Source organism: Antennarius striatus, chromosome 21 (genome assembly GCF_040054535.1).
Source record: "Antennarius striatus isolate MH-2024 chromosome 21, ASM4005453v1, whole genome shotgun sequence".
Classification (NCBI taxonomy): Eukaryota; Metazoa; Chordata; class Actinopteri; order Lophiiformes; family Antennariidae; genus Antennarius; species Antennarius striatus.
In genome coordinates, this window is record NC_090796.1 from 7,230,001 (window position 1) to 7,255,374 (window position 25,374).

The 25,374-nt window shown below is 40.6% G+C and overlaps 1 protein-coding gene across 2 annotated transcripts in view; it reads right to left on the bottom strand.

The window, feature by feature from the left end:
* Positions 1–23,405, bottom strand: part of LOC137588182 (cytohesin-3-like) — a 28,736-nt gene extending 5,331 nt beyond the window's left edge. Inside the window, exons 1-10 of one of the 2 annotated variants that reach the window (XR_011034027.1) lie at positions 23,065–23,405; positions 9,299–9,381; positions 9,004–9,068; positions 8,226–8,292; positions 7,962–8,080; positions 5,485–5,565; positions 5,279–5,391; positions 2,936–3,084; positions 2,684–2,795; positions 1,679–1,778 (exon numbers count right to left, since the gene is read on the bottom strand). Coding sequence is in view for 1 of the 2 variants with exons in the window: in XM_068305091.1 (XP_068161192.1) it covers positions 2,684–2,795; positions 2,936–3,084; positions 5,279–5,391; positions 5,485–5,565; positions 7,962–8,080; positions 8,226–8,292; positions 9,004–9,068; positions 9,299–9,381; positions 23,065–23,083 (808 nt within the window). In the remaining variant the exon portion in view is untranslated. The remainder of the gene's footprint in view (positions 1–1,678; positions 1,779–2,683; positions 2,796–2,935; positions 3,085–5,278; positions 5,392–5,484; positions 5,566–7,961; positions 8,081–8,225; positions 8,293–9,003; positions 9,069–9,298; positions 9,382–23,064) is intronic. The other variant, XM_068305091.1, reaches the window with a different exon arrangement.
* Positions 23,406–25,374: the final 1,969 nt, after the last annotated feature.

Sequence of the window (25,374 nt, forward strand, 5' to 3'; positions counted from 1 at the left end):
ATTTATTTTAAAGCTGATATTTGTGGATTTCTGCTTCTCATTTTGTCTCATGTTTGCATTAAAGCAGATTTTTATTGACTCATTGGAGTGCTAGTGAAAATAAATGCGAGGAAGCTCACGTTTGTGTTAGGTCTTTAATCTTGCTCATTTGTCAGAATGTTTAGTATTGGAGCGAATACAAATATTTTATTTTTATTAATTTAGTTTCAAGCTCATCAGCAGAGTTGATGTGTTTCTGACCCCAGCACAGAAATCCGGCCTTCTGAAGTACAATATAAGAACATTTTAAGCCATGCTGTTCACACTGGATGATGATGAGTTCAGGCATAGCAACAGGCTCAGTCCTGGTTAATAGTGCAATGTAATGAGAGCTTATGGAGCTTCACAGCCTCTTCGCAGGGCAGCAATACAGTATGTCAAACCAGACTATTAGACAGGGCAGCAGAGTGCTTCATTCAAGCCAATACAATCTTCTCTCATTAAGCAGAGACTCTAAAGAAGCTAAAATAAGCCTGGAACTCGCTAAGGGGGAAAAATTGGGCCTGAAATAATGTGGCAAGGTCAGCTGGTAGATAGCAAAAAAGAGAAAAGGAGAGGGATCTTCACTGGAAGAGGAAAAAAGCAGCATGGGGTGCCGAAGAGGAACAGAATAAAAATAGGCTTCACTGCATCATCAGCCACGCAGTAGGTACGGCACAGACTGAAGCAGCCATTCACCAAAGATTCACTAAAGCTTGAGCATGACTGTGTGCTCTTTGCGTTAGCAGACATAAGACCTGTATGACGCACAGGGCAGAGCACATGACCTGTTCAGCTGACCTGTTGGATTTAAAGACTCTACAAGAAAGTAAACATTTGTTTCCGTGCATTATCTGGAAAAAAAAAAAAAGGAAATCCAAAACATGGATATGCTTTTATTTACTGTGGTTGTATAGATAGTATTTTAATTATTGTCATAAAATTTTGTGAGTTAGCTTTAAAGACAATATTCATTTTGAGAAATGGTCTCACTTTTTCACTTCCTTGACCCAGCTGAGAAAATGGATTCTCCTCCTATATACACATATTTATCTACATCTATGGAGAAGTAGATGATGGTTGACATTGCACAGAAGAAAACGTCCCTGAATTCTTTATCTACTACTTCAAAAATAATTAAGGCTGGAGTTAGCCAGTCTTACACCTCGATAACCTGACGATGTCGAACAAGGAAGCAGCAAGCAGGAGTATCCACCAAGTTTTGGCAAGCCCAAGTTTATTTGCTAATGATCGAGTTTTCTTTCTTTTTCCTGTAACAGAATTCTTTTAAAAACAGAGGTTGTATAATGCAAGAACGTAGCATGTGATACTCTGTTTCGAAGTGACAAAGTGATAGTTATATTTTATTTTGAGGCTCACATGCCCTGTGCGCCATCGAGCCTCCACCGGGGCCGCCAACGGAATTCCTTAAATCCCCATGCACAACGACAGATTTGTAACTTGTCTTGCCTTTAAATGAGATAACTCATCACCCGGCAACGTTGTTGTTGTTGTTCACCCAATAACAGCTCTGAGTCGATAACATTATGTAGCAGGTAGCGTGTGAAGACTCGGTGTATTTAGGAGATAACAGCAGCCAATGCCAGTATGAGGCCACTCTGTGATGAACCATGATGATGCAGGGTGGAGTGTTACCTACCTCCTAATATAGAGATGGAAGGAAGAGAAGGAACAGCCAGCACAGAACACAATGAAGGAGCAGAAGAAAACGTGACAGGGTGACAGGTTAGAGAGATGGACTGAGTGAACAAGAAACACAAAAGACATCGTGTCAGAGAACCTGATAGAAGCTGAAAGTGGAAGCACAAAGACACAAATGGTTTGGAAGAGAGAGGAGGAAGGAGAGACATTATGAGACAAAACAAAGAGGAGACGTCAAGAGACAAAAGGATGACGAGAGAGAAAACATTTTGTGGTTGCATCACAGATCTCCTGGCAACTCTATCTACCGCTGTTCAGACGATGGCCAGAAATCATGATCCCGCTAATAGTCATTTTTGAAGTTGTAATGATGCTGCCTAGATTACAGGACATCTATAGACCTCTGAATACACGGAGCAGCCAGCGCCTAACACCAACACCTTCTTTTGCTGAGAAGCTAAGAGATTTGTAAGTTTGTGGCGCTGACATTGCAAACATGATGTTAACATCATTAAGGAAACCCAACTCTGAAAAAACTAAAAATACACTCATTCATAGCAGAATTATCGACATGGATGGATGATGGCTCCACTCAAACGAAGTAATACAAACATATACAGTATATGATAGTATAAAATATGGAAATAAACTTTAAGAGTATATAAATTATGTTTCCTATCAGTCAGCCTCATCACAGCTGTCGGTTTCAACAAATGTAAGACTAAAATAGACAGTATGCTAATTCTGCTGCTCCGGGGCTCTCAATCCAAATTGAACAAAAACTGAAAGTGAAGAGGGATTATGGAGCTATCAAGCTACTTTATCTAGCCTTTTGGACTCTCGCCCAGAAGTTGAAGATAAGTGGCAAAATGACACATCTCATTCATTACCTTGAATGAAGTCACTTGTGTCTCTGGGTTTCAGCATCATTGTAAACATTTGAGAATACGGCGGCATAAACTGATGTTAATCCAGATTAATCCTGGAACTCAAATGGACATACCCAGTTTAAGGAGCCAACCTTCTCTGTCAGGGTTGAAGAACGTGTGCGTCAGATCATTCCCATCATCCTCTGGGATTTTGAAGGGTTCGTTTTTGATGCTGTCGTAAAGGTTCTGCAGGCGGAGGAGGAAAGCTGTCAAAACGTGGTAAACAGTGAAGGAAATATGTCCCACATATGGAGATGTTGCAACAGAACGGTCCCAGAGATCAATCATCACAAACATGTATTCACTCGTAACAGAGAGAATCTCACCCTGAGCAGCTCCTCTGGCAGGTCTCCTCCTTCATTGATGCCTCTGTTCATGGAGATGAAGCGTTCCACAGGAGGCTTGTCTCTGACGTTAGGGTTGTGTAGGCTGGTGTTCAGCATGATGATGGCGAATGACAGAACATAGCAGGTATCTGAGAGGAACAAAATCAAATGTGTTACGGAAGTGTCAGTGGATGTTGGTGAGATGATTGTGATTGTCTGGTCTACAAGTACATACACTAGAACTGCGTATCATCAGCATACGTAGATATTTTTCGTTTATTATAACTTTTGTGTGTCCCTTTCTTCTCTTGTGGTAATTACATCAAACACAAAGCAATTTCTTTTGTTTAATATCATTGCATATAAATTCCGAGCAAAAACAAGAACCGACGCAATTTTTGCGTGACTCCATGACACGAATGAGTGAATGATTTGTGTCTTCCTCCTACATGTGAAATCTACTTCATGAATGACAGCAGGTGAAAAAACTGAAAGAACCAGAGTGTCTTATGAGTGCTGACTACAGTCAAACTGAACTAAATTTAAACAGCATATATCGCCTGATACCTGATGTTGATCCACAACTTACATTTGGAAAAAAATATTGTGGCTGTTTGGAGTGAATCAATATTTATATAAGTAATGTACAAAGGTCAAATGGTCAAAGTTGCAATGCAATGTAAGGGGTAAATTCTTTGCTTAGGTAAGGTTTAAAAAAGCTTCTCTATTTGCTAAATGAATGAAAGAAGTAATGGAGGTCAATAGGGCTCTAGTTTCTCTACTGAGGGTTAATGTTCAGACATGGGCTGCTGGCTGTAAATGAATCATTCATCCCCTCTGTCTACCCTCGCTGACATACTTTGGTTCTAGACGCCCTGTGCCGCCTTTGTCTGCCTGCTAACACACATTCTCTTTAAAAATGGAGGAGTTTTACACACGGTGAGAGCAAGGGGGCAAGAAGGAAGTCCATGTTGTCAAAAAAATGATTATGATAAGGCACTAAGGGAAAAGCTGTTCTTTCCTTCTTTGATGAAAGATATGACAATTTGAGATTTCTAGGGGTCCATTGAACAAAGCTGCAAACTTGAACACATAAACATGTCTAATGTACAGTATATATAACATGCAGGTTAATGTTCTCTAAATAGTGATGGCTTCTCCATATCCAGAGGAGTCCTAATTGGTGGTTATTTTTTATGCCTTTTACTTCAGTCACTCTTTCAAAGTAAAACTCTTTTCTGTTAGCTGTCATTCCTGTTTTTAACAAATTTCTTCTCCACTCATATTATTTCTTCAGATATTGCTGGAATGTGCAGAGGGTGATTTATTTTGGCTAAGATATTCATGTAGTAAAAAACTGATACTGAGACAGCTATACAACAGCAACGAAAATTATGACTTTGAAATTTCATACACATTTATAGTTCTGGGAAAAATACCAAGGTGGAAATCAGATTAAAAAATGGGACATCAACATTTTTCCTGCTTTCCTCCAGCGTATCATTGCTTTCTATATGACACATCTCTCAAAGAAATTCAAAAATCCACACAAATGAATTCAGCACAAACTAGTTTTACTTTTACCTAACACAATTTGAATGAGCAAAATCAAATCTGGAGTGCACTGACTTAACAGTGAAACTGGGAGTATTCCCGCCATGAGAACACAAATCACGTTAACAGTCTTGTGTACAACAGTTTGTTTCTTAATTATTTACAGGCTGTTCTTGCAGGCTTTGTTTAACACACAGCCATATATCAGTCAGGCAGTTTGAGTCGTGAATAATGGATGTCTCTTGTATGTTGCTGGTTGTTTCCTCTGATCTCATCTGATGCGGTGAACTGTGATCCGGAGTTACTGTAATCTGCTTATTTCTAACTGAGCGTTAGTTACTGTAACTCCTGTGGCTTAACTGAAACGGATTGAATAAAGAGGCCATCACTAAATGCATCAAAGACCCTCAGGCAGTACCTCTGCTGACACATTTGGCTGGACTTTTTGTCAATGCAGCGTATTGGATTTTGCGATGCACTTATGTAAAACAACTTAACCAATGTTCATCAGTAATTAACACTTAACTGAGGTGCTTCTGCAACTTCAAACGGGTACATGGAAAGGAAGACTAAATCAGTTGTTCAAAAAATACGTTAGAAAAGTAATGGGTAGCTGACAGTGTTGGATAAAGGGTAAATACAAAAGCTAGACTAATGATAACGGAGTTATAATGGATGATAATGTATACGTATATACGTCAAATATCTGAAAGTAACAGTTAATAAAAGCTTGATGGGGTATATGAGGTTAGAAACCACTGCCTTACAGTAATCTGGTCTGTATCTGACCTGTCGACTGGAAGACTCCAGGGTTGCACTGGCAGTACCGCGAAGCAAAAGCCTCCATCATACGGTCGATCTTTTGGGCTTCACCAGGCAAACGGAAACTCCACAGGAACTGCCTGAAATCAAAGGAGAGGAGCGGGATTTACGTAACAGTGGTATTCAAGACATCCTTTGTTCTGCTCCGTGTTTGAAGTAATCATTCTGCTAACCGTAGTGCTTGGACGAGGTTGAGATCTGCAAACTCGTGCAACTCCACAAAAGCCTGAAGCACCTTGATGTTGAAGTCATCCCTGGTAACAACAGCAAAAAATCAGAAAAGGTTTCCAATGTTAGTCTAATCTGTGAGACATTTTCATAAAGTATAATCAGATCATCCAGATGATATCAAAATACCTCTGTTCAGATAAGAAAAAGAAGATAAATGAACGCCTTCCCCCCACCCCCAGCAGTAACACGAAAAAAACACACACAAAAAAACCAGGCAGGGAAAACTATTGATTCCTGAAACCTTTTCTCAACCAGAATCCTTGTTTTCTCAGCATTCCTGCAAGTTTGTCTCCTTATTCTTACCAAGCACTGAGTGTGAATCTGGGACCAATTTAAACAGCTGGCTAATGCTGAGTGTTTCTCCACCCTAAGGGGGGAAATAGTCTATTTGATTGATGATAATCAACTAAAACCAAAAACACACACAGGCTCCTTATCGTCGGGGTCTTTATTAACTGCTGGAGGGTTTTTAGGGCAAAATTCAACAGCTGCTGTCAGGCAGAGGTCACTGCTTCTCTGACTGTTCGTTGTACATCAGGACTCTGATCCTGTGTTTTCTTTGTGTTGTTTAAATAATTAAAAAAACAGCAATTTTCAGACTTAGAGCTCTGTGTTTTTTATGGAAAGATGCAATGGAAACGTTGAGAACAGTACGCAGTATTGGCTGACATACATGGAACAACAACTTGTATTGCAATAACTTTCTTGGATTATTTGGATGATAGCTTGGGGGATTTCCTTCTGCAGTGTACTTGAGACTATTGTACTCCAAACTGGAGCAGCAAGATAAAATGAAACTTATGCAGTGAGGGTTATATATTATATGAGGTTATTGTGATATTTATGTGTCTTACAAAGATACCTGTATATAGCAGTGAGAAATTTTTAAAAAAAAATTACATACAGACTAATAATACCAGTAAGCTTTCTGTGTCTTGCAAAGATGAGTTAAACAGGAACACTGTAAAACCTTGCAGCGTAAATTAAGCATCAAACACCCTCCAACTATCTATCGGGTAAATTTCTCTTCCCCACAGCTCCCTCTTGCCCCCCCCCCCCCAAGCTTGATCTCTACTCAGCATGTAATGACAGGTTCCTGCTCCTTGGATAAACTCAATTAGTGGAAATTACTCTGAGTGTTTGTGTGTGTGTGTGTGTGTGTGTGTGTGTGTGTGTGTGTGTGTGTGTGTGTGTGTGTGTGTGTGTGTGTGTGTGTGTGTGTGTGTGTGTGTGTGTGTGAACTATCAGCCTGTGTTTAGCATGATTTCCACTGGGTAGTCGGCCTCTTTGATGAGCCTCCATGATAAAGACTGCCAGCCAACCAGAGACCCCAGAGCCCCCACCCGACAGTCGGGCCCATTCATATAGTGCTTGTGTGTGTTTCATTGTTTTTCTGACACCATTCATTGCTCTACTGACGCACAACCAGCACCTGCACCAAGTCAGATAATAGAGAAAGTAGCTGGTGGGGTTCCCTATTCATAGTATTTAAAATATGGCAGGACTTATTCTGTTTAAGGTTTGTTTTATAATGAATTCACACTTAAATATTTGCTGTTTGCTTTTCAGAAGACCATGTTTAATTTTTTTTATGGTAGGAAACAAAAAAGCATCTGTTCACAAGGGAGATTTTCTGCCAGACCAGCATAAAGCACCGAATCAGACTCAATTTGTGTCGGTGTTTGGAAGAAAGTCACTCAAACGTGTTTTCATTAACCGTAGCCTCTTATTTTGTCTGTGACATTTTCTCCTGTGACATTTTTCTGGCCGCTAATCACGCCCAAAAAAACTAAAGTTTTAGTTTAAACTTCACAAAAGATGAAATATTAATTAAAGCAGTTATTTTCCTACTGTTGCTTTTCTCTCATGTTTTTTTTTTCTAAAAAAATCTATATTCTTTAATAAGTTAGTTGCTGTTTTGACTTACTTGTGTTAAATATTTGTAACTCGTGACTTTTTCAAGAATGTTTGCTGCACATGAGCTACATTTTTAATTTCATTTATTTAAAATGCAGCTAATTTCTGTGTCTCTTAAATTTAGCACAGAAAACCTTTGATGTGGTTTAACTCGCTGCTCTTTTCTTGGGTTTTGATTAATTTCATTTCGTCCCTCTCTGATTAATACAGTGTGGTTTTAACGGTCTACTCTCACACTGAGATAACATGAGCTGCAGGACCTCCACTTCATTATCCAACAGTCTGGCCTTCATACCAATTTTTATCAATTATACAGTCACATGGTTGGACCATGACAGCACACCCACAGCAACTCAAACATTCATCAGTCAGGGGGAGCAGTCATTCTCCTTGTCTTCAACCAATAATTCCAGATCATAATTCCATTCCCTAATCACACAGGGAGCATTAATCTAATGTAAGGAAGACTTTCTCCTGCAGCCTGATGGATGCCCCGTCTCACCGTTCGCCTAAGTAGTCTCCGATGACGGTCTTGTTCAGGCCCTCGCCTTTGTAGAGGAACTGGGCGATGTCTTCAGGAGTGTGTTGAAGGAGGTCGTTCTCCAGCAGGAACTGGATTCCCTGAAGACAGAAAGGAGGATTAAGGCGGGTTCTCATTCGCGGAGGGATGATGGAAAATGTTTTCACACTGACGCTCGTTTGTTTCAAGCCTGCTAAGACACAGGAATCTGTGGTGCTTCATAATGAACACAGGGATGGACAATACCTTCTTTGGATCCATGTTGAATTTCTTCCTGCCCATGGCGATCTGTTTGTTTCTCTGAGATGTTTTACTGCAACAGAGAAACAGGAATGTTGAATTTCACTTCGCTTAGCAACCCTAAAAAAAAAAAAAACCCAGACTAAACACAGATTTTTATAATCACAACTGACAACATTATCTTCTGACAAATGTATTCAGGTTTTAGTCCTAACCGAAAAAACATGAGCGCAAAAACAAACATGAAGAACACCTCCAGCATTGTGTGTCAGTGACGCAGATAATACGGTGACAAACAGCACACACAACCTACGTATGTATCAAGAACATGTGACTGATTTATACTGGGTCTATTTAGTCAATATTTGATCATCTTAACAGTCAGATGGTTGTTGGGATGATCAAATATTATACTAGTATCTTATACTGGTATCAAACACAGTCCCCACCAACTACATCTTTCAGCCAGTGGCAATTTTAAATAAAAAAAACCCTCTAAATCCGATCTCTAACATGTCAATACTTAAAACTCATCAAAGATAGAGCGAACCAAGAGCCATAATTCTGGTGCTGCTGACTGAAGTTAATAGACATTACCTACTTTACTTAGGGCTGTAGAATTACACTATATAGATCCACGTAAGTCAAGCACTTTTAAAAACATTCAAAATATTTTAGATGCCTGTGTAACAGCCTTCGGATGGCCGTTCCGCAAAAGTATGTACTTCTCTTTTGAATGTGATTGGAAATGCATGCATTCCACATTTTGGTTCCAGTGACTCACCTTTCTCCAACACACGTCAGCTGCTCGATCTCCGTCATGACCTCAGCTATTTCAAACTTCAATCTCTGAGAGAAAACAGTGACACACGTTGGTTTCTTTCTCTAAGTTGAAAGACGAAAAAGCTTTACAGCACTGAAAAATCCGTAACTTTGTGAGCAAATTAACTGCGTAAAGATGAATAAATTTCTTTATAGCACGCAAATATATCCTAATCTGCTCCAAAAGATTATTGTCCAGGAAGTGGAACAGAAATGAACTGCACACACTGCATTTGCTCACTTTCACAAATACACACCTCAATATCATCGAGCAGCTCTCTCTTCCTGCGTCGGATGTTTGAGAGCTCATCCCTCTCCTCCAGGGACAAATCCTCTGGAACTGAAACACACAAACACACAGCTCTCACATCACCCGACCTAATCAGCTCGCTGGGACTGAAAAAGAAATGAGCCCTAATTATAAGAGTATTTGCAAATTTATAATGAGTTCACAAGCAGAGATGAAAAAATCCAAAGAGATCCATCCTCTTTGTACAGTTGCCTGCATTTTACTTTTGCAACTGGAACAACATGAAGAGTCAGCGCGTTCATTTTTAAGTTCATTAACTACTTAGACGAAGAGAGAACGCTGGGTCTTAATTATTCCACTTGAAATTCTCATTCCTCACTTGGCTCACGGGAGAATTCTATTAATAAAACCAATCCAGATTAAATGCACATTCATTTGAAGTGATTTAGTCATTTCACATAGCCTATGACACTGATCGGAAGGATGTGAGAATTTCACAGCCCAGGGCTAAAATGAGTAAGTGTGGAGGACGACTTGATTTCTGTTTAGTGTTCTCTCGCCTCTCTTCCTCACTCCTGTCTTTGTGTTTCAATCTTGTTTTTCAATCTTTAATCCCACTCCCCCATCTCTGTCTATTTCCCTCTCACCCACACACACACACACACACACACACACACACACACACATCATTTCTCAATTTCCTTCATCTTGCTGAAGCAGACGTCTGAGCAATCCTGCTTCATTAAGCCAGCTCGGAGGCAGAGAACGACGCAAATCTCTTAGCAGGGATGTGGCACATCTAACATCACAGCCACAGAATTGTACGTACGTTGATAAAAGGGAGAAAACGCATCGCTTGTTCTTTTCCCTTGTGGGCAGAAAGCTGTGATAATTACAGCAAAACAAGGTCAGCGAGCTCAAGAGGAAGCATTCAAGATCATTTTCATTTAACAGCCCGTAGAGGAGTTGTGATCAGGGGAGTTAAGTGACGTTATGGCCGGTATTCACATTTACACTGACAAGAAAATTGCTTCCTAGTTGTTTAATCCTCAAACGCCATGATGAGGGTCGGGCGAACAGAAGTAGAACCAGGTTTCCTTTAGTGAGAGGGAGAAAGAAATGTTATGCACGGTGACAGAAAGCAGGAAAATACAGATGCCAGTTAGCACAGCTAACAGTATCACACACCAGTGAGTGACTGTGAGCATTGAACACATCGCCGAGTTGCCAAATGCTAGTCTTAAAAAGCTTCTGAGCTGTTTTATAGAACTCTCTGATGTTGTATCCACATTTTTTTTTGACCTACGGGGCCAAAACTGCATTCATCTGTGCATCTATTCAACAGGAGAACTCAAAAGCATCTAAATAGAACCTGAGGAAAAGATACAGAACCAGGAATCAAGTTTAATGATAGTTTAACAGTTAAATATATTCTGATTTCCTCTAGAATATGGAAATGCCAATGTGAAAGTACACGGATTAGTTATGAGTATGACATTAAAATAAAATGTCAAAATGTCTGATAGAATCAGTCCCATTAGGTGTAACTCTGGGGGGTGAATTGTTCCAATATGAATGACCTTACCATCAAACGTAGCTGTTTAGTGCTAACTAGACCGAAGAACCGCTGAGTTGACAGACAGTCAGGTTTACTGACTGGAAACTCAAACACACTGTAATCTTCTCAAATTTAATATTCACGCAAAGTATTAGTGGGACAAAATAAGAATTTTTTATTGACAAAAAAAAATTAACAATTTATAAAATTATCAACATTATTAATCAGTACTCTGGGAACTTATCAGTTGTAGCTCCAGAAATGTTATTAGGTTATTTTTTGTCTTTCAGAGGAGGGTGATGTGCCAGCAGTCAGATCCATGTCTTGAACTGACCCGAGGCATCCATTAGCTAATGGAGATCTCCACTGGCTCCAACAACTTGTATGATTATAATCTTGAGTCATAACAAATCTAATGAAAATCGGATGATGCTGCCTAACCCCATTAATGCCAAAGCATTTCCATTCTTCTCCAGTTCAGTTCTCTCTTACTGGGCGTACGGCATGTCTTTCAAACCACGTGTCTGATAACAGAGAGGACACTCAGACATGTTCAAATGTCCCTGTTCCAGTGGATAATCTTGTTTAGTGGCGGGGGGGCTCCTCCAGAGGTGGTCCACCAATTACATTATTAACACTCGTCCCCCTGTGACCTTCTATGACTCACTCAGGAAATGAGTTCAGTGTTGTCAGTAAGCGCAGAGGGAATAGTGACACTAAAGCTTGTCACTGCCTACAAACCGGCACAAACCAAACAGAGCCATGCTTAAATGAAAATCTAGTAGAATCCATTACGGTGGGGGTCCTTACTGCTTTAAAAAAAAGATATGAGATGTAGGTGATGCACCGGTTTGTTTGACAGTGAAGAAAAAAACAGAGTTGAAGCCCACTTTGACCTCTGAGGACTCTGAAAAGAATTTGTTTTATCAACGTTTACAAATGTGTAGTGGGTTGACAGGGGACTCCAATATGTGCACCACAAACCGGAGCCTCAAGAAACCCCCCACCCACCCACACACACACACACACACACACACACACACAAAAATCCCTTAAAATCTACTTTAAGGAGTAAATCCCCTGCTGCTCTTCACACCCAAAACTAACAACTGTCCCCGGCCACCCGCTGAAACCAGAGGCTTCGATGCCAACATCAGGATGCTACACGGCACCTAAACCGACCTTCAGTTTCTTAACTTGGATGTTTAAGTCATTTATTAGAGAAGGCACGCAGGGAGGAAAATATTTCATTTCCATTCCTGGATCAAGGACGTCTGTATCCACAAGAGCTGCACAGGAAAAGAGGGGAGGAACGTAGAACACATGAAGCTCAGATTCAAAATCCTAAACTCTCCTAACACTGGCCACGGTCCCAGTTTTCACTTACTCATGAGAGGATTTGTGCAGATCCGGCTTTTCACTAGCGACTTTCCCCACAGTAAAGTCTTTTAAAGTGGGTGAGATTTGAAAATAGACAACCCTGTTACCCCGGTTGGCCCTATAGCACTCAGGGACACATGCAGGGGGGCAGGAAGGCGAGGGAAACTTCCTTTGGGGTTTCCACACTAATCTCAAACCCCCCAATCCCAATCCCTCAAACTGTAGATGATGACATTAAAGCTCTGCTCATTCACAAAGACAGACGAGTTGCACACGAGCAGATATCCACGAGGCCAGCTGTCGCTAAGCCGACACACTTGCCCTCCTCACCTCTGTGTGAGTCCAACACCCGTCTCCCACCGTGGAAATGTGATGCGTATCAGCGCACATGCAGATGTTGCTGCCTGACTTGAACCTTCTTTGTATCAGTCAGACATGAAGCAGGAAGCTGGTCTGAATACAGAGATGCTTTGGCTCTGAGCCACAGAAGCAGGAGGTGTCAGCTCAGAGGTGAGGAGGAGGTTACGACACGGGGTGAAAGGTCGCACACACGGGTGTCTGCAGACATGTGGCGATAAGGTGAAAATTAAACTCTGGTATTCTGTTCCAAAAGTGAGGAACCTTCACTCACTGGAAAAAATCTTCACCATGTTGTTAACTTCATATAGTCTGTATGAAGATAACACATTTTTAATAATACTGACTGTCAGCAGACTATTGTTTGCTGAAGGGCTGCAAAGGTAGAAAGTTGTGAGAATCAGTCTCATAAAGTTAAAGGTGATCTTTACACATCAGTGATTCTATCCCAACTAACAGTCTAAATCCTAAAGATATTTGTTTGATTTCAACTGTTGGCAGATCAGGAATCAGACAATTTTGGTATTCTTGCTTGAAGGACTAATGATGTAATCAATTGATGTTCAAAATAGTTTCTATTTTTACATCCCGCTTCAAAGCGGTGATGTATTGTAATTGTCAGCATTCGTCTGTCCGTCCGTTAGTCCACCAAATATCTTCACAACTGTTGCAGATAGAAAGATGAAACAAAAAGCACATTACTCAGGCAGCAAAGGGGATGAAAATGAGATGGTGACCTTGACCTTGAGAAAACTAGGTCAAGGTCAAATTTGAACTTTTGCACACTGAGGAACTAGACAAGATAGAAAGACGAGGGAGAAGGCCAGTGTGAGTAAGACCGTAGATCAAAGCTACTGCTTTGATCTATAAAAGTAGGTCAGAGCACTAGCTTTGATTTTGACCTATGCAAGTAGGTCAGGGTAAAAATTTGAATTTAGGGGTGTCGCGGGATGTTGCGGTCTCTGACTGCTTTGGTTCTTCTTACTTATGTCAACCAAATATGTGCAAATCATCTAACTGGCTAGTCACTTCAGCCATTTTCCATTCATCTTTATTTGCACATGATGGCAAAGCTTGATCAAAAGTAATTCAGTAGTGACTGGGTTTTGTGTGAGAAGAGAGCTTTTAGTGGTTGATATGAACTCTTTTTAAACTACTGCAGAGTACACAAGGAGATTCTGGAGCTCAAAAGCCCTCCTGTTAATTGTGGTTAATCCGCACTTTTGGGGCAGGACCCCCAGCTGTGATCGCATTTGTGTAAGGCTGTGGTAGCATAGGAGGTGGTCTGCACAAGATGTCCTTATATCGGACATCTGGTCAACATCAGCTCTATGTCAACACGCGATTCAATAAGTATTGCAAGTAAATCTTCCACTTCCTTACGCTGGCGGCCAAAACAATCATATTCTGATGATATTATCAGCCTGAGAATGACTTTGATAGATGTTGTTTGTTCTGGCAGGCGAGTCCATGCGATGGACTTCTACACCTAAAAGAATCTTTTGTAACTCAATGCAAATATCTCAGAAGAAGGGATGATAGAAAATGCCAATATCAATCAGATTCCTCTGAGGAAGAGTACCATTCCAATGGGCCAGCGTTTTTAAAAAGTTGTGTTTTTCGTGATGGATATCTGCGTTGTCGTGTGGACGGAAGGCGTAAACGCTACAAAAAAGTTGCATTTATCAAAAAATCTGTCATCGTGTGGACGGGGCCTTAATTGAATCAGACATTATAATGGACTTTATTTCGCAGCATACCTCTGCATGTACTGTGACAAAGTGGGAAAGTTTGTCATTCCAATACATCAAGTTCTGATTTATAAATAGGAAGTTGACTTCTGGTGTGTCCGGTTTAGTTGGTCATAATACCCTCTGGACAACGTGAGATTGTTGGTCGATCAGTCCACCACTCACAGCAGCTACGAGATATTTGGCGAAAATATTCAAGGTCTTGTTTAACATCTCAAATATGGTTCTTTTTAGTTTCTATTAACATAAATACCAGACAGGGACTTTCTGACTTGCTTCCGTCCCACTGAAGGGAGAGACGTCTGTGCCGCCCAAACTCAAGGGAATTCAATGTAATTCAGGCAAGAAAAATCTGGTATGTCACCAATTTGAGTGTTCTGTCTACCACAAGTGTGAATGAGCCAGGTCCCAGGCAAAATATTATTGTATGTCTCACAACCACAAAGGCTGTGTCAGACATTCTCAGTAACAAGATAAAAAAGCTAAAATGCACACAAATATGTGCCGATTCCATTTAGTCAACATTTTTTTCTTTGCTCAGCATGTTTGCGTTCATGTCGGACTGAGGCTCAGATCTGTCACATTCTCCTCTGACACTGGATATCTCGATGCACACTGCTCTTAAAAAGTCACTGTAAGTTAGCAGAAGCAGCAGTTGTCGACAGAACACAAGGTTTGGATTCATAGATACAAAAATATCTCAATGAAGGGACAAAGAGTAGGCTAGATTCAGCCTCTTTTCGCAATTTTGTGATCTTACGTCGCAAAAATACATGTCAAAAATACAAGTCATTTCACAAACATGAAATCATCTCAAGAGGGTTTGAATTTGTCAGAAAACAACGGCCTAAACTTGCACGTTCTAGGATGCAATTCCTTAGTAAGATGAACATGATATTTCTTATATTCACACTTTTATCAATTGCTCAACATTCTCGGATTTCTTTTAGATGTTTTTAGTCAAAAAATAAAACATCTGATTGAGCACATCGTCTTGCATCACAGGTATGTTTTGACCGACACGTTTGAAAAGCAGCTGGGCCTGAAAAGATTAGTCTCTATGACCAAGAAGCCTTTACCTTGTTTTAGCACTGCCTCCCTTTCATGTTTGAAAAATTCAAGATTCAAAGGCTCAAACCTTCCTCAAAAAATAATCGCATAAACCAAATGTAGAAAAAAAAAGAAATAAAACATACACTGGATTTGAGTGATTACTGTCTGACGGCCTGCTTCCTGTGGGCGTCAGGAGATTGACAGGAAGCAAAATGAATTTAACAATTTATCTGATATGAGCCCTCACCTGCATATTATGGTGACAGTTAATCTCCATATCATGTTTGAAATAAGCAGGGGATGCTTCCTATTGAATACAGGGGCTGATAAATCCTATGATGCTGGCTGTGATCCGACACCAGCAGGGACAGGGTCAACCTGGATGATTGGCAGCGACACGAAAACATTGGGCTGCGGCTCCGTGGAGCTCTGCGTCAGCCTCCAGCCTGTGTGGACGTGCAGGATATCCCTCTGATGATTATGCGCCTGCCTGCAAAAACACCAGCTCTGGCAGACCACCCTGATCCCACTCACAATGAGACCAGAGCTACCTTTGATCACAACAACAGAAACCACCCACAAAGTTTACACGATATCTTTCTCTTGGTATTGGCTTTAAGTTCACTTCAAGTTCTACGTAAATGGATTCCGTCGAATATCAAACTGTCCAAGGAACAAAATCTCTTCTTCGTTTCCTCTCAGCTTTTCCCTTCAGGGGTCGCCACAGCGAATCATTTTCCTCCATCTAACCCTGTCTTCTGCATCCTCTTCTCTCACACCAACTACCTTCATGTCCTCTTTCACTACATCCATAAACCTCCTCTTTGGTCTTCCTCTAGGCCTCCTGCCTGGCAGTTCAAAACTCAGCATCCTTCTACCAATATATTCACTATCTCTCCTCTGGACATGTCCAAACCATCTCAGTCTGGCCTCTCTGACTTTATCTCCAAAACCTCTAACATGTGCTGTCCCTCTGATGTACTCATTCCTGATCCTATCCTTCCTGGTCACTCCCAAAGAGAACCTCAGCATCTTCATCTCTGCTACCTCCAGCTCTGTCTCCTGTCTTTTCCTCAGTGACACTGTCTCTAGACCAAACAACATCGCTGGTCTCACCACAGTTTTGTACACCTTTCCTTTCATTTTAGCTGAAACTCTTCTATCACACATCACATCTGACACTTTTCTCCACCTGTTCCATCCTGCCTGGACACGCTTCTTCACCTCTTTTCCACACTCTCCATTGCTCTGGACTGTTGAGCCTAAGTACTTAAAATCCTCCACCTTCTTGATCTCTTCTCCCTCTAACCTCACTCTTCCACTTGGGTCCCTCTCATTCACACACACATGTACTCTGTCTTACTGTGGCTAACCTTCATTCCTCTCCTTTCCAGGACAAACCTCCACCTCTCTAGCTTCTCCTCCACCTGTTCCCTGCTCTCACTGCAGATCACAATGTCATCAGCAAACATCATAGTCCATGGAGATTCCTGTCTAACTTCGTCTGTCAGTGAAAAACAAAAGGCTTCTTTAATGGAAATATTTTGTCCAAGTAACAAAATATTTCCATTAAAGAAGCCTTTTTTTCCACTGAATTTGTTTCAAACAGAACAGAAAATACACAGTCGATGATTTAAAGTGAAGGAAATGAAATAAGAAAAAGCACCAGGCTGTCTCATTATGGTGTAAGCCAGCTGGGCGTTAACATGTAGAAGCTAAGAAACATCCTCTCTGAACATCCCCACCCCTCACCCATCAGGTCTGTATGGTCAGCAGGAGTATGTTTTTTTTCTTACCCCCCCTCCCGTTCACTGAAATTAGACATGGATTACTTCTACACAGTACATCTCTGCTGCCCTTAATGTCTATCTGTGTTCCTCCCCAACTCCAGCTCATTTAATTTGCCTTTCCTTTCGCCTCCCATCTGCTCTCTGTCTCCACATAAAGGGCTTCCAGTCCCGACAGGTCTGAGCCATAATTCAGGGTGAAGAGTACCTCTGTTCACAACGGCAGAGATGTTGCTCTAGCGAGGAAACCGCTTCACCATTTCGTCTCCCACATGCTGCCATGGTGATGGGAACATGTCAGGAAGCCTCCCTACTCTCTCCCCTAATCGGGTCCATATGTAGTCCTTCTCAACACTTACAGCATAGCTCAGTTCGTTACAAGCTCAGGATCAGTCTCTGTACGTCACACACCCGCCCCGCACCGTCTGTGTTTGTGTATTTGTCTTGTTGCGTGGGGTAGAATGTAATTCAAGCTTAATCGTCTAATGTTCCTCTACAAAACCCATAATCTTGGCAGCCAAAATTAATTTCTGTTCTCTCCAAATCTCCACTTAAGCTTTCAAGAGCGCTGCCATTTTGTTGGGTCAATAACTGAGACTGTAAAATATTTTAGGATTTCTGGTATCTATGTAAATACATGAAAGAGACACAATTAACTAAATCCATTTATTTTCAGGAAATTCAATTTCTTCAATCCAGCTCCACATTTTTAGAGGAAGAATCCCTTCTGATGCCAGGCATCTAAAACAGCTGCATATACGACAGATATATTTTTAGCAGTATGTACAATTACTGCGGTACAGTAATTTCGCATTGAGCAATATTGCTGAATGGGAAATGCATTCCCTCATGTCTGCATGGCAGCGATGCATCACAGATTTCAGTTGCTCTTACTCTGTACAGATAATAGCATGTGAAATAATCAAAGCTTTGAACATAGACTGGACAAAAAGATAATCCCCTGAAAAACACATATTTTAAATAGGGTTTTGTGCAAAAAAGTTTCCACGTTGTAGCTTCATTTTTAGCATAAAGACATGGAAGTGATCATCCTGTCGATCATTTGGTGAGAATGTAAAGAAACTTTTTTTTTTTTTTTTTTAATGTAACACCATGCTGTTTTTACAAAACACATATATTCCTTCCTATAGCGTTTGTAGGAATGCGGAAGGGGAAAAAAAGGGGAAACATTAAAGATGTCTGGTGATCGTAAGTATCTTTATCTTCCATTCTGGAAAAGGTTACTTTCATACTGCAAATAAGTATGGATTTAAATGAATTCAATTATTATTTAAACGGTTTCATCTGGTTTAGTAATGAATTATTTGGCTGTGACCCACAAACAACAAAAACCAAAATAAACCAAAACTAAACCAAAATAGTTTCCAATGAATTTTATTGTCAGTCACCTAATTGAATTCATGCATTATGACTTGGAGCAGATTCCACGTGCAGCGCTGCAGCACGTCGACAGGGTGCCGCTAACATCCAGATGCAGAGAGACAGATGTCTGACGCTGTCTAGCCACTCACCGCCGACCACTTACAATAAACCAGCCAGCCTCACAGGGTGAAATATAGCTAGGAAGCAGCCACAGCTCGCCTCAAGTGACTGTCTGATGTCCTCCCACACACTCACCCTACAGCCACAACAGAGACCATACCATAATCACACCAACTTCCCCTCCGTCTCAGTCCTAAAGTACTAGACTCCAAGAGAAATCACACACACATTATGTTGACTGAGGTTTTCCAAAAGCCACCAGGGCTTCGGTTGGATGCCTGCTGTGGTAAATGTGATAGGAATTAAGTGCAGTAGAGTTAGATGCCTGTAAAGTTTGAGAAAACAATTGCAAAAGAAACAAAAAACATTAACAAGTGAACACAAAGATCTTAACAAAAGACCTTCCCAGTCAACTTTTCCCACAGTCAGACAGACAGGAGAGTGCTGACTGATGGCGTGAGAACATCTCAACACCTCCCAGAATCCCATTCACCCTTTCACAACGTTTTTCCCCAACCCAACCTTCAAACATGCAGCATTCTTTGCTTTGGAGGCTCGGTGGTCTCGGACATTTTTATTCAGGTGCCAGGAATTTTTTAAAAGGTTAGGTTCTGTTAATTGCAGCCTTTTAATACCTTTTCCTCTAAAAAAGAAAAAAGGCGTTAACTCATCCTATATTAATCCCCTGATGGACACGTCACAAAGCTGCTGTAAAGAGAAAATACAAGCAAGCCAAGTGTTAACATTCATGGCCAACATCCAGTCATTGACTGAACTTCCCAGCCAATTTCTGATTCTGTGCTCTTTCAACTCGTCACAAAAACAATTAAGATTTCAAGCTGGCTGTAGATTTCCATGCATTCTGGGGCCGTGCCGTCTGCTCTGTGCCATGTAAACCGAGCAGAGAACTGCCAGCGCTGATTAGTGAACACAATAAACATCTACTAATGGATCCCATGCTAACACGGAGTACCACAAATAGTTTTACTCAGTACATTGCTAAGTTTAGCCACATTTCGCTCCTCCTTGTTCCAACACCACCATTATTCCTCGAACAGCTGTGCCTCACTGGGATGAAATGATGTGGCTCATTGTCATATCAAGCTAAAACCAATAGTCCCCTGTCTTTATTTACCTTTGGAGACCTTCCAACTGTTTCCATGTGCAAGGATCACACTGCATGAATTACTGTCATTCATTATTTTATTTGTAAATGATAAGAAAATTCAAATGTACAGGATGTTAGTTAAAAACAGTATTTGATAAATTGGAAGAGCAACACTTTGTGAATTCAATATTGACATACTATCATAGCCAATAGCAAACAAGGGTTTAATTACACACCACTGAAGAAGCAAAGCATTTATTTGACAAGTTAGGTCTTGTATTCAACCTCCTTTTGGCACTGTTTCAATGTCGAGCACCTTGCAACTTTCATCAACCAGTCAAACACTGCACCGTGTCCACCAACTAATCAAGAAATTCAAAGTGGATTACATTTTGAATTCATTCATTCATTCATTCATTCGTTCATCTTCTACCGCTTTGTGGGTCATGGGGAGCTGGCGGCTATCCCAGCTGACTGAGGGCGTGAGGTGGGGGAAACTCTGGCCGTGACGCCAGTGCACCTACAGCTACAGTACACAGGGTAATGGTTAATGCCATTTATTGAGAACTATTTTTGCTGCCCAGAGAACCTGATACCGTTCGTATACGAAAGAACACCAGCAGCTACAGTGAGAAGTACCTGCTAAAAAACGGTTTATGCCCTAAGCTAAATTAATGCGTAGAGAAATGCTAACACTCCTTCTTTTTGTTTAGTTTTATTGCTGAGAGGAAATGCAGAATTCTTTGTTCAGCGTGGGTTTGCCAATACACAAACACCTTATTCGCCTTAGAGGTAGTCATCATTCCAATGTTAATAAATAAATATTGACTTTAACAGCTTTCATAGACACAGTTTGCAAAAAAGAGTCTCAGTTCAGAAAAGTCACAGCTTCTCAGTTTGGGGTTAACCAGCATCTCTGCCGCTCACCAGATATGGTTTCAGTTTTATGAGAGGTGGCTTATGGGAGTCCTCTCTGTTCTACATCATTTATTCATTCTGAAGAGTATCGTGACATCTGTTGTCTTTTTTCTCTGTTGTTCTCAGAGCGATTCACTGGTGCAGAACAAATCATAGCCCAATTTTCAACATATGTTGCACAGTTTGCATGCATACTGCACAAGCAGGCGTGAGAACATCGTCCCTAATGTACATTCATGAGGATAATGTGCACATTTTTCAGCATGAAAAAAAAACCCCCACACAGAACTGTAAAGTAAAGCTTGTCACTGAATGGAATAACAGTCTTGCTGGTTCTAGAATCTGGATAAGTGGTTTTTGCACAGTTGCCCCAATCAAGCTTCTTTGACCCAGATCCTGAAGCAAATTGTTTAAAATTGGGTCCACTTAACATTTGATAAAATCCTAATTAAAAATTAATCTGACTCACAAAAGAACTAATACGTTTGATATCTGACATTTAGTGAGATATTGCAGGGGAAAAGAAAGATTATTATGTTCTACTAAGAGGAAGACATGTCAGACCTGATGAAGGCGTTACTATGACCTCAGCCCCTGTGTGACTGGAACGGATAAATTTAGTACTAATTGTCTGCGTGTGATACCAGCATATCAAGGTGTGAACTATGTTAAGTAGAAGAATGTGAGAAAGTGAAGACAAGCTCTCTATTAGCACACGTCTGCATCCGTGGGTTAGTTGGTTTTTGTTGCACAGCGCTGAACATAATCACATCATCATGTCACATGTTTCCAGTGTGATCACAGGCAGCGTATCTCCCTCTGCTGCTCTCTGACATCCTGTCACATGATTGATGGACCACTATGGCTTCATGCATGAATGGTGAACTCGTTCGGTGGAACTATAGTGATTTATCTAATTTGTGAGCAGACATCTAAGTCTCCAGGACGTCCAAGTGATTTAAGTTACAAAGATGATGGACATTCAGACAAGATGCGCCATGGAAATCTCACTGGGAAGACGCAACAAAAGAAACGAGATCTTGTTTGTGAAAGATGACTTGTTTCATGCTGTGGTAAAGCCAATGAAGTATTAATATCAATGATTATTTCCCTCTGGATCATAAAGATACACAATCGATTTAATAGTAATTTGTTTATCACCTCCACCAGGTAATACTTTCACTAGCATCAGGAGAAATCATCAAAATTTTCAGTGGAATCGGTTCGTGGGATGATCGATGAGTCACCTCCTTCACCCTCTTTGTGAAATATACACAGTGCATTTTTCGCATTTTTTATTAATTGCACATGAACTACTTTACAGATATCATGAAGTTTGGTAAAGGATTGTAGTGCACAGATCTGCTTGAGTATAAGATCTGCTCTTGTTCAGACATAAGGAAGAGAGCAAGGAAGGAAGGAAGGAAGGAAGGAAGCTCTATTACTTTACCACAGCCCTGGTGATGAATTAAATCAATGGAGTTGTTAAAGCTGTCTCATTAAAGCTCCCATGAGGTCAAACCTGAGGTTAAACCTGCAGATTGGTGAGACTTGAGCATTACACGTGAACAAACTGGAACCCACATGAAGCGTCTCTTAACTCAGCTAATCTCTCACAGTTTAACTGACCCACTGTTATCAGCCCATTGCCATGTTTACTCTACACTTGCTGAAGGCCTCCAGCCCAGCAGGCAGTTTGGATTATCTTCTCAGACCACACTACATGTGTGTTCCACGTCTATCACACAGTGACTGATGTGTGACCTGGAGCTGCAGCCAACATGTGTGCAGTCATCAAGGTCCAGTTTGTTCCGCTGCATCACCAGACAAAACAGAATCTTTTATTATACTTCATTATTAAATGGCAATGCAGGGTAATAAAGACTGTGGTAGTCAATCATTCTACCTCACCGTCCTTAAGAGAACTTGTAATTACTGTTTCTCCAAAGTGATCAGTGTTCACACTATATTTTACACAATTTACATCAGTTGTGGTGGAAATTCTGTTGAAGAACACTGCATATCAGATCAAACCCGTACAGCTACAGATAGAAAAATAACATCCAAAAATAATAAAATTCCATTGTAAAATAGAATGACAAAAGGTTTTCTGCTGTACAGGAGCAGATGAAGTCCATCTTTGACACGTGTTCTGGTTATTATGGGGTTATGATAGGTGAGTCTGGGGTTGTTGTTGTTGTTGTTGTTTTTTTTATAAGTACAGCATGTACGCAAAAACACACACAATATCCCGGTTGTACAACACCTCGGTGTAACTCGACTCACACACACATCCATCCATCCATCCATCCATCCCTGCACACGGGCTGAGGAGGAGGAGGAGAAAGCCGTCCCTACCGTTATTGTCTTCATCCATATCGACTGAAGACGCCCCTGGTAGTCCGGCTGAAGGTGTGTTCGGTTCGAACCGTAGCGGGAGGTTTTTGCGCCAGTCTTCGCCTCAGCAGCTGACAGACAGGAAAGTCGCTGTGCTGACGGGCAGATGGCTGCAGAGGTCTCCCGCTCGGATGTCAGCAGATAAATTCATGGGAAAAATGGCAGGAAAACAACACGACAGCCGGGTGGAGTCGAAACCGAGTTCCTTAAATACACGAGGTTGTATCGGAGGTGTCTGACCGAGTTGTGAGAGCCAGCCGCGTCTCTCCTACCGCTCCATCCCCACAGACCCCGTCTGCATTCACATTAGCTACACTGCAACCGCCGCGACGTCATCAAGCCCCGCCCCTGCTAACGACACCCATACACCTTGGTTCAAATCAAACGCACCCCCTGTCCAAAACCATCTGGGATGTGATGATATAGTTATGAAATACAGTCTGTGATAATTAAGTTTGTAGAAATATTTTTTTAATGCAAAATTTCTATATTATGTTTTTGTTTGATAAACTTTGCTCATCAAAGAGATATTCTTATTGTTAAAAATTTCATGGCCAGCTATGACACGGAGTGACAATAAAACATAACAGGGAAAAGCACAGATGACTGATTAGAGTGTAAACTTCCAGAGAGGTCCAACAGTCCATTTAAATTAAATTAAAACCGAATCCATAACAACAACAATAATCATAGTTATGCCAATATTTAGACAGACAAACTATCCATCCCTTGTTCTTGAACAGTGTTTCCCGACCCCTTTTAAAGGTCTGCGGGTCAACTGGTACCGAGCCGCACAGAAAGAATAATTAACTTACATTATTTCTGTTTTTTCCTTTATCTGATTCTGAACTATGTTTTGTTTGTTAAATGACTGGATTCTCTCCTCTACATCTGTCTATGAGTCACTCTTGATGGCTGTCAAGATGCTTGCCTCGGTCACATGACTATCTTCTTAAAGGGGCCGCTCTGGGCAGTAACACAGAATACCTCTAAATTGAAACTCCCAAACTAACAAATCCAACAAAAAACAAATGTTGGCCCACTTCTAATAAAATTGCATTGACATTGGGCTTATGTTTTTTTAATTACATTTAGAAAAAAAACTTTTTCTGCTGATTGTATCATTTTAGATTGTATGTTCCACCAAACCTTCAAAGGCGGATCCGTGAAAATATTGCTTATCTTGCTACGGGAGACAGCTAGGGTGCACCCAGGACACGTCTAGTCCAATTTTATTTTGAATTAATGTCTCAAAAATTCTATTCCTGAAGGGTTTTACAATTTTTGCAAGAGTTTTCTTCCTTGTGACTTGATGAACTTCTCTAATAAGTTTCATCATATTTGATGTATATGATGAGATGAGATGAAAAGCCTTCTTTCAAAATGTCCAAGTAGAATCAAATTCTGGATTTTCTCATTTATCCAGATCTGCTTCTAAACTGAATGAGTCCCTTCCAGCTCAACACTCACACCAAACACCATGAAAGCTCGTCAAGTAAATATTGTGTAAATCTGGAAACAGCAGACTAACAAACAGACAACAGCTCACTGTGTCACTGCACCCAGTAGCAACAGTCCCATGACTGTTTTTATCCTCTGTATATAAAGCCTTGGCAATCAAAACCTGCCTCTAGAAAATGGGATCACATTGCTATCACTAACCATGTAATGTGATTTGTTCCGTTTATTATTTCACTTCATTATTTTGCTTATAATTTTCAAAAAATGTAAAGCACCTGTACTGACGATTAGGACAAACCTCCCTCTTCTAAATGTTATGGTCGTGGTCAAGGTTTGCACTTTGTGAGCAACTGTGTTATTAATTTGATAGTAATACAAGAAAAACAATACTTCACTGATAGTAGTTTATTTCAGTATCTAAATCAGTAACTTGTGAAGATATATCAAATTTAACACCAAACTTAGTTCAGGTCTGTAATATTATGATTTGTAATCTCACAATAATGAATGTCCAGAGTTAACTGCCATAGTCTAGTCTAGCTGTGTATTTTTGAGGGAACCTCAATTGGGAGTCTCATCTTTCCAGTGAGTTGTGCTTTGCCATATCAATATCAAGGAAGTCTGTCATTCTCAGTTGGGTCTTATAGTAGATTAATAAAAATAGGTTTCCATAAAATTTGACAGGATATTTGGCCATTTAATTAAGAAAAAAACTTTTAAAGTTTGGACTGGAGTTCAATAAAAGGTATGGATCCAGTTATTCATTTATATTTTTTGTTAATATTGTGAGAATGGTCTTTTTCATCGTTA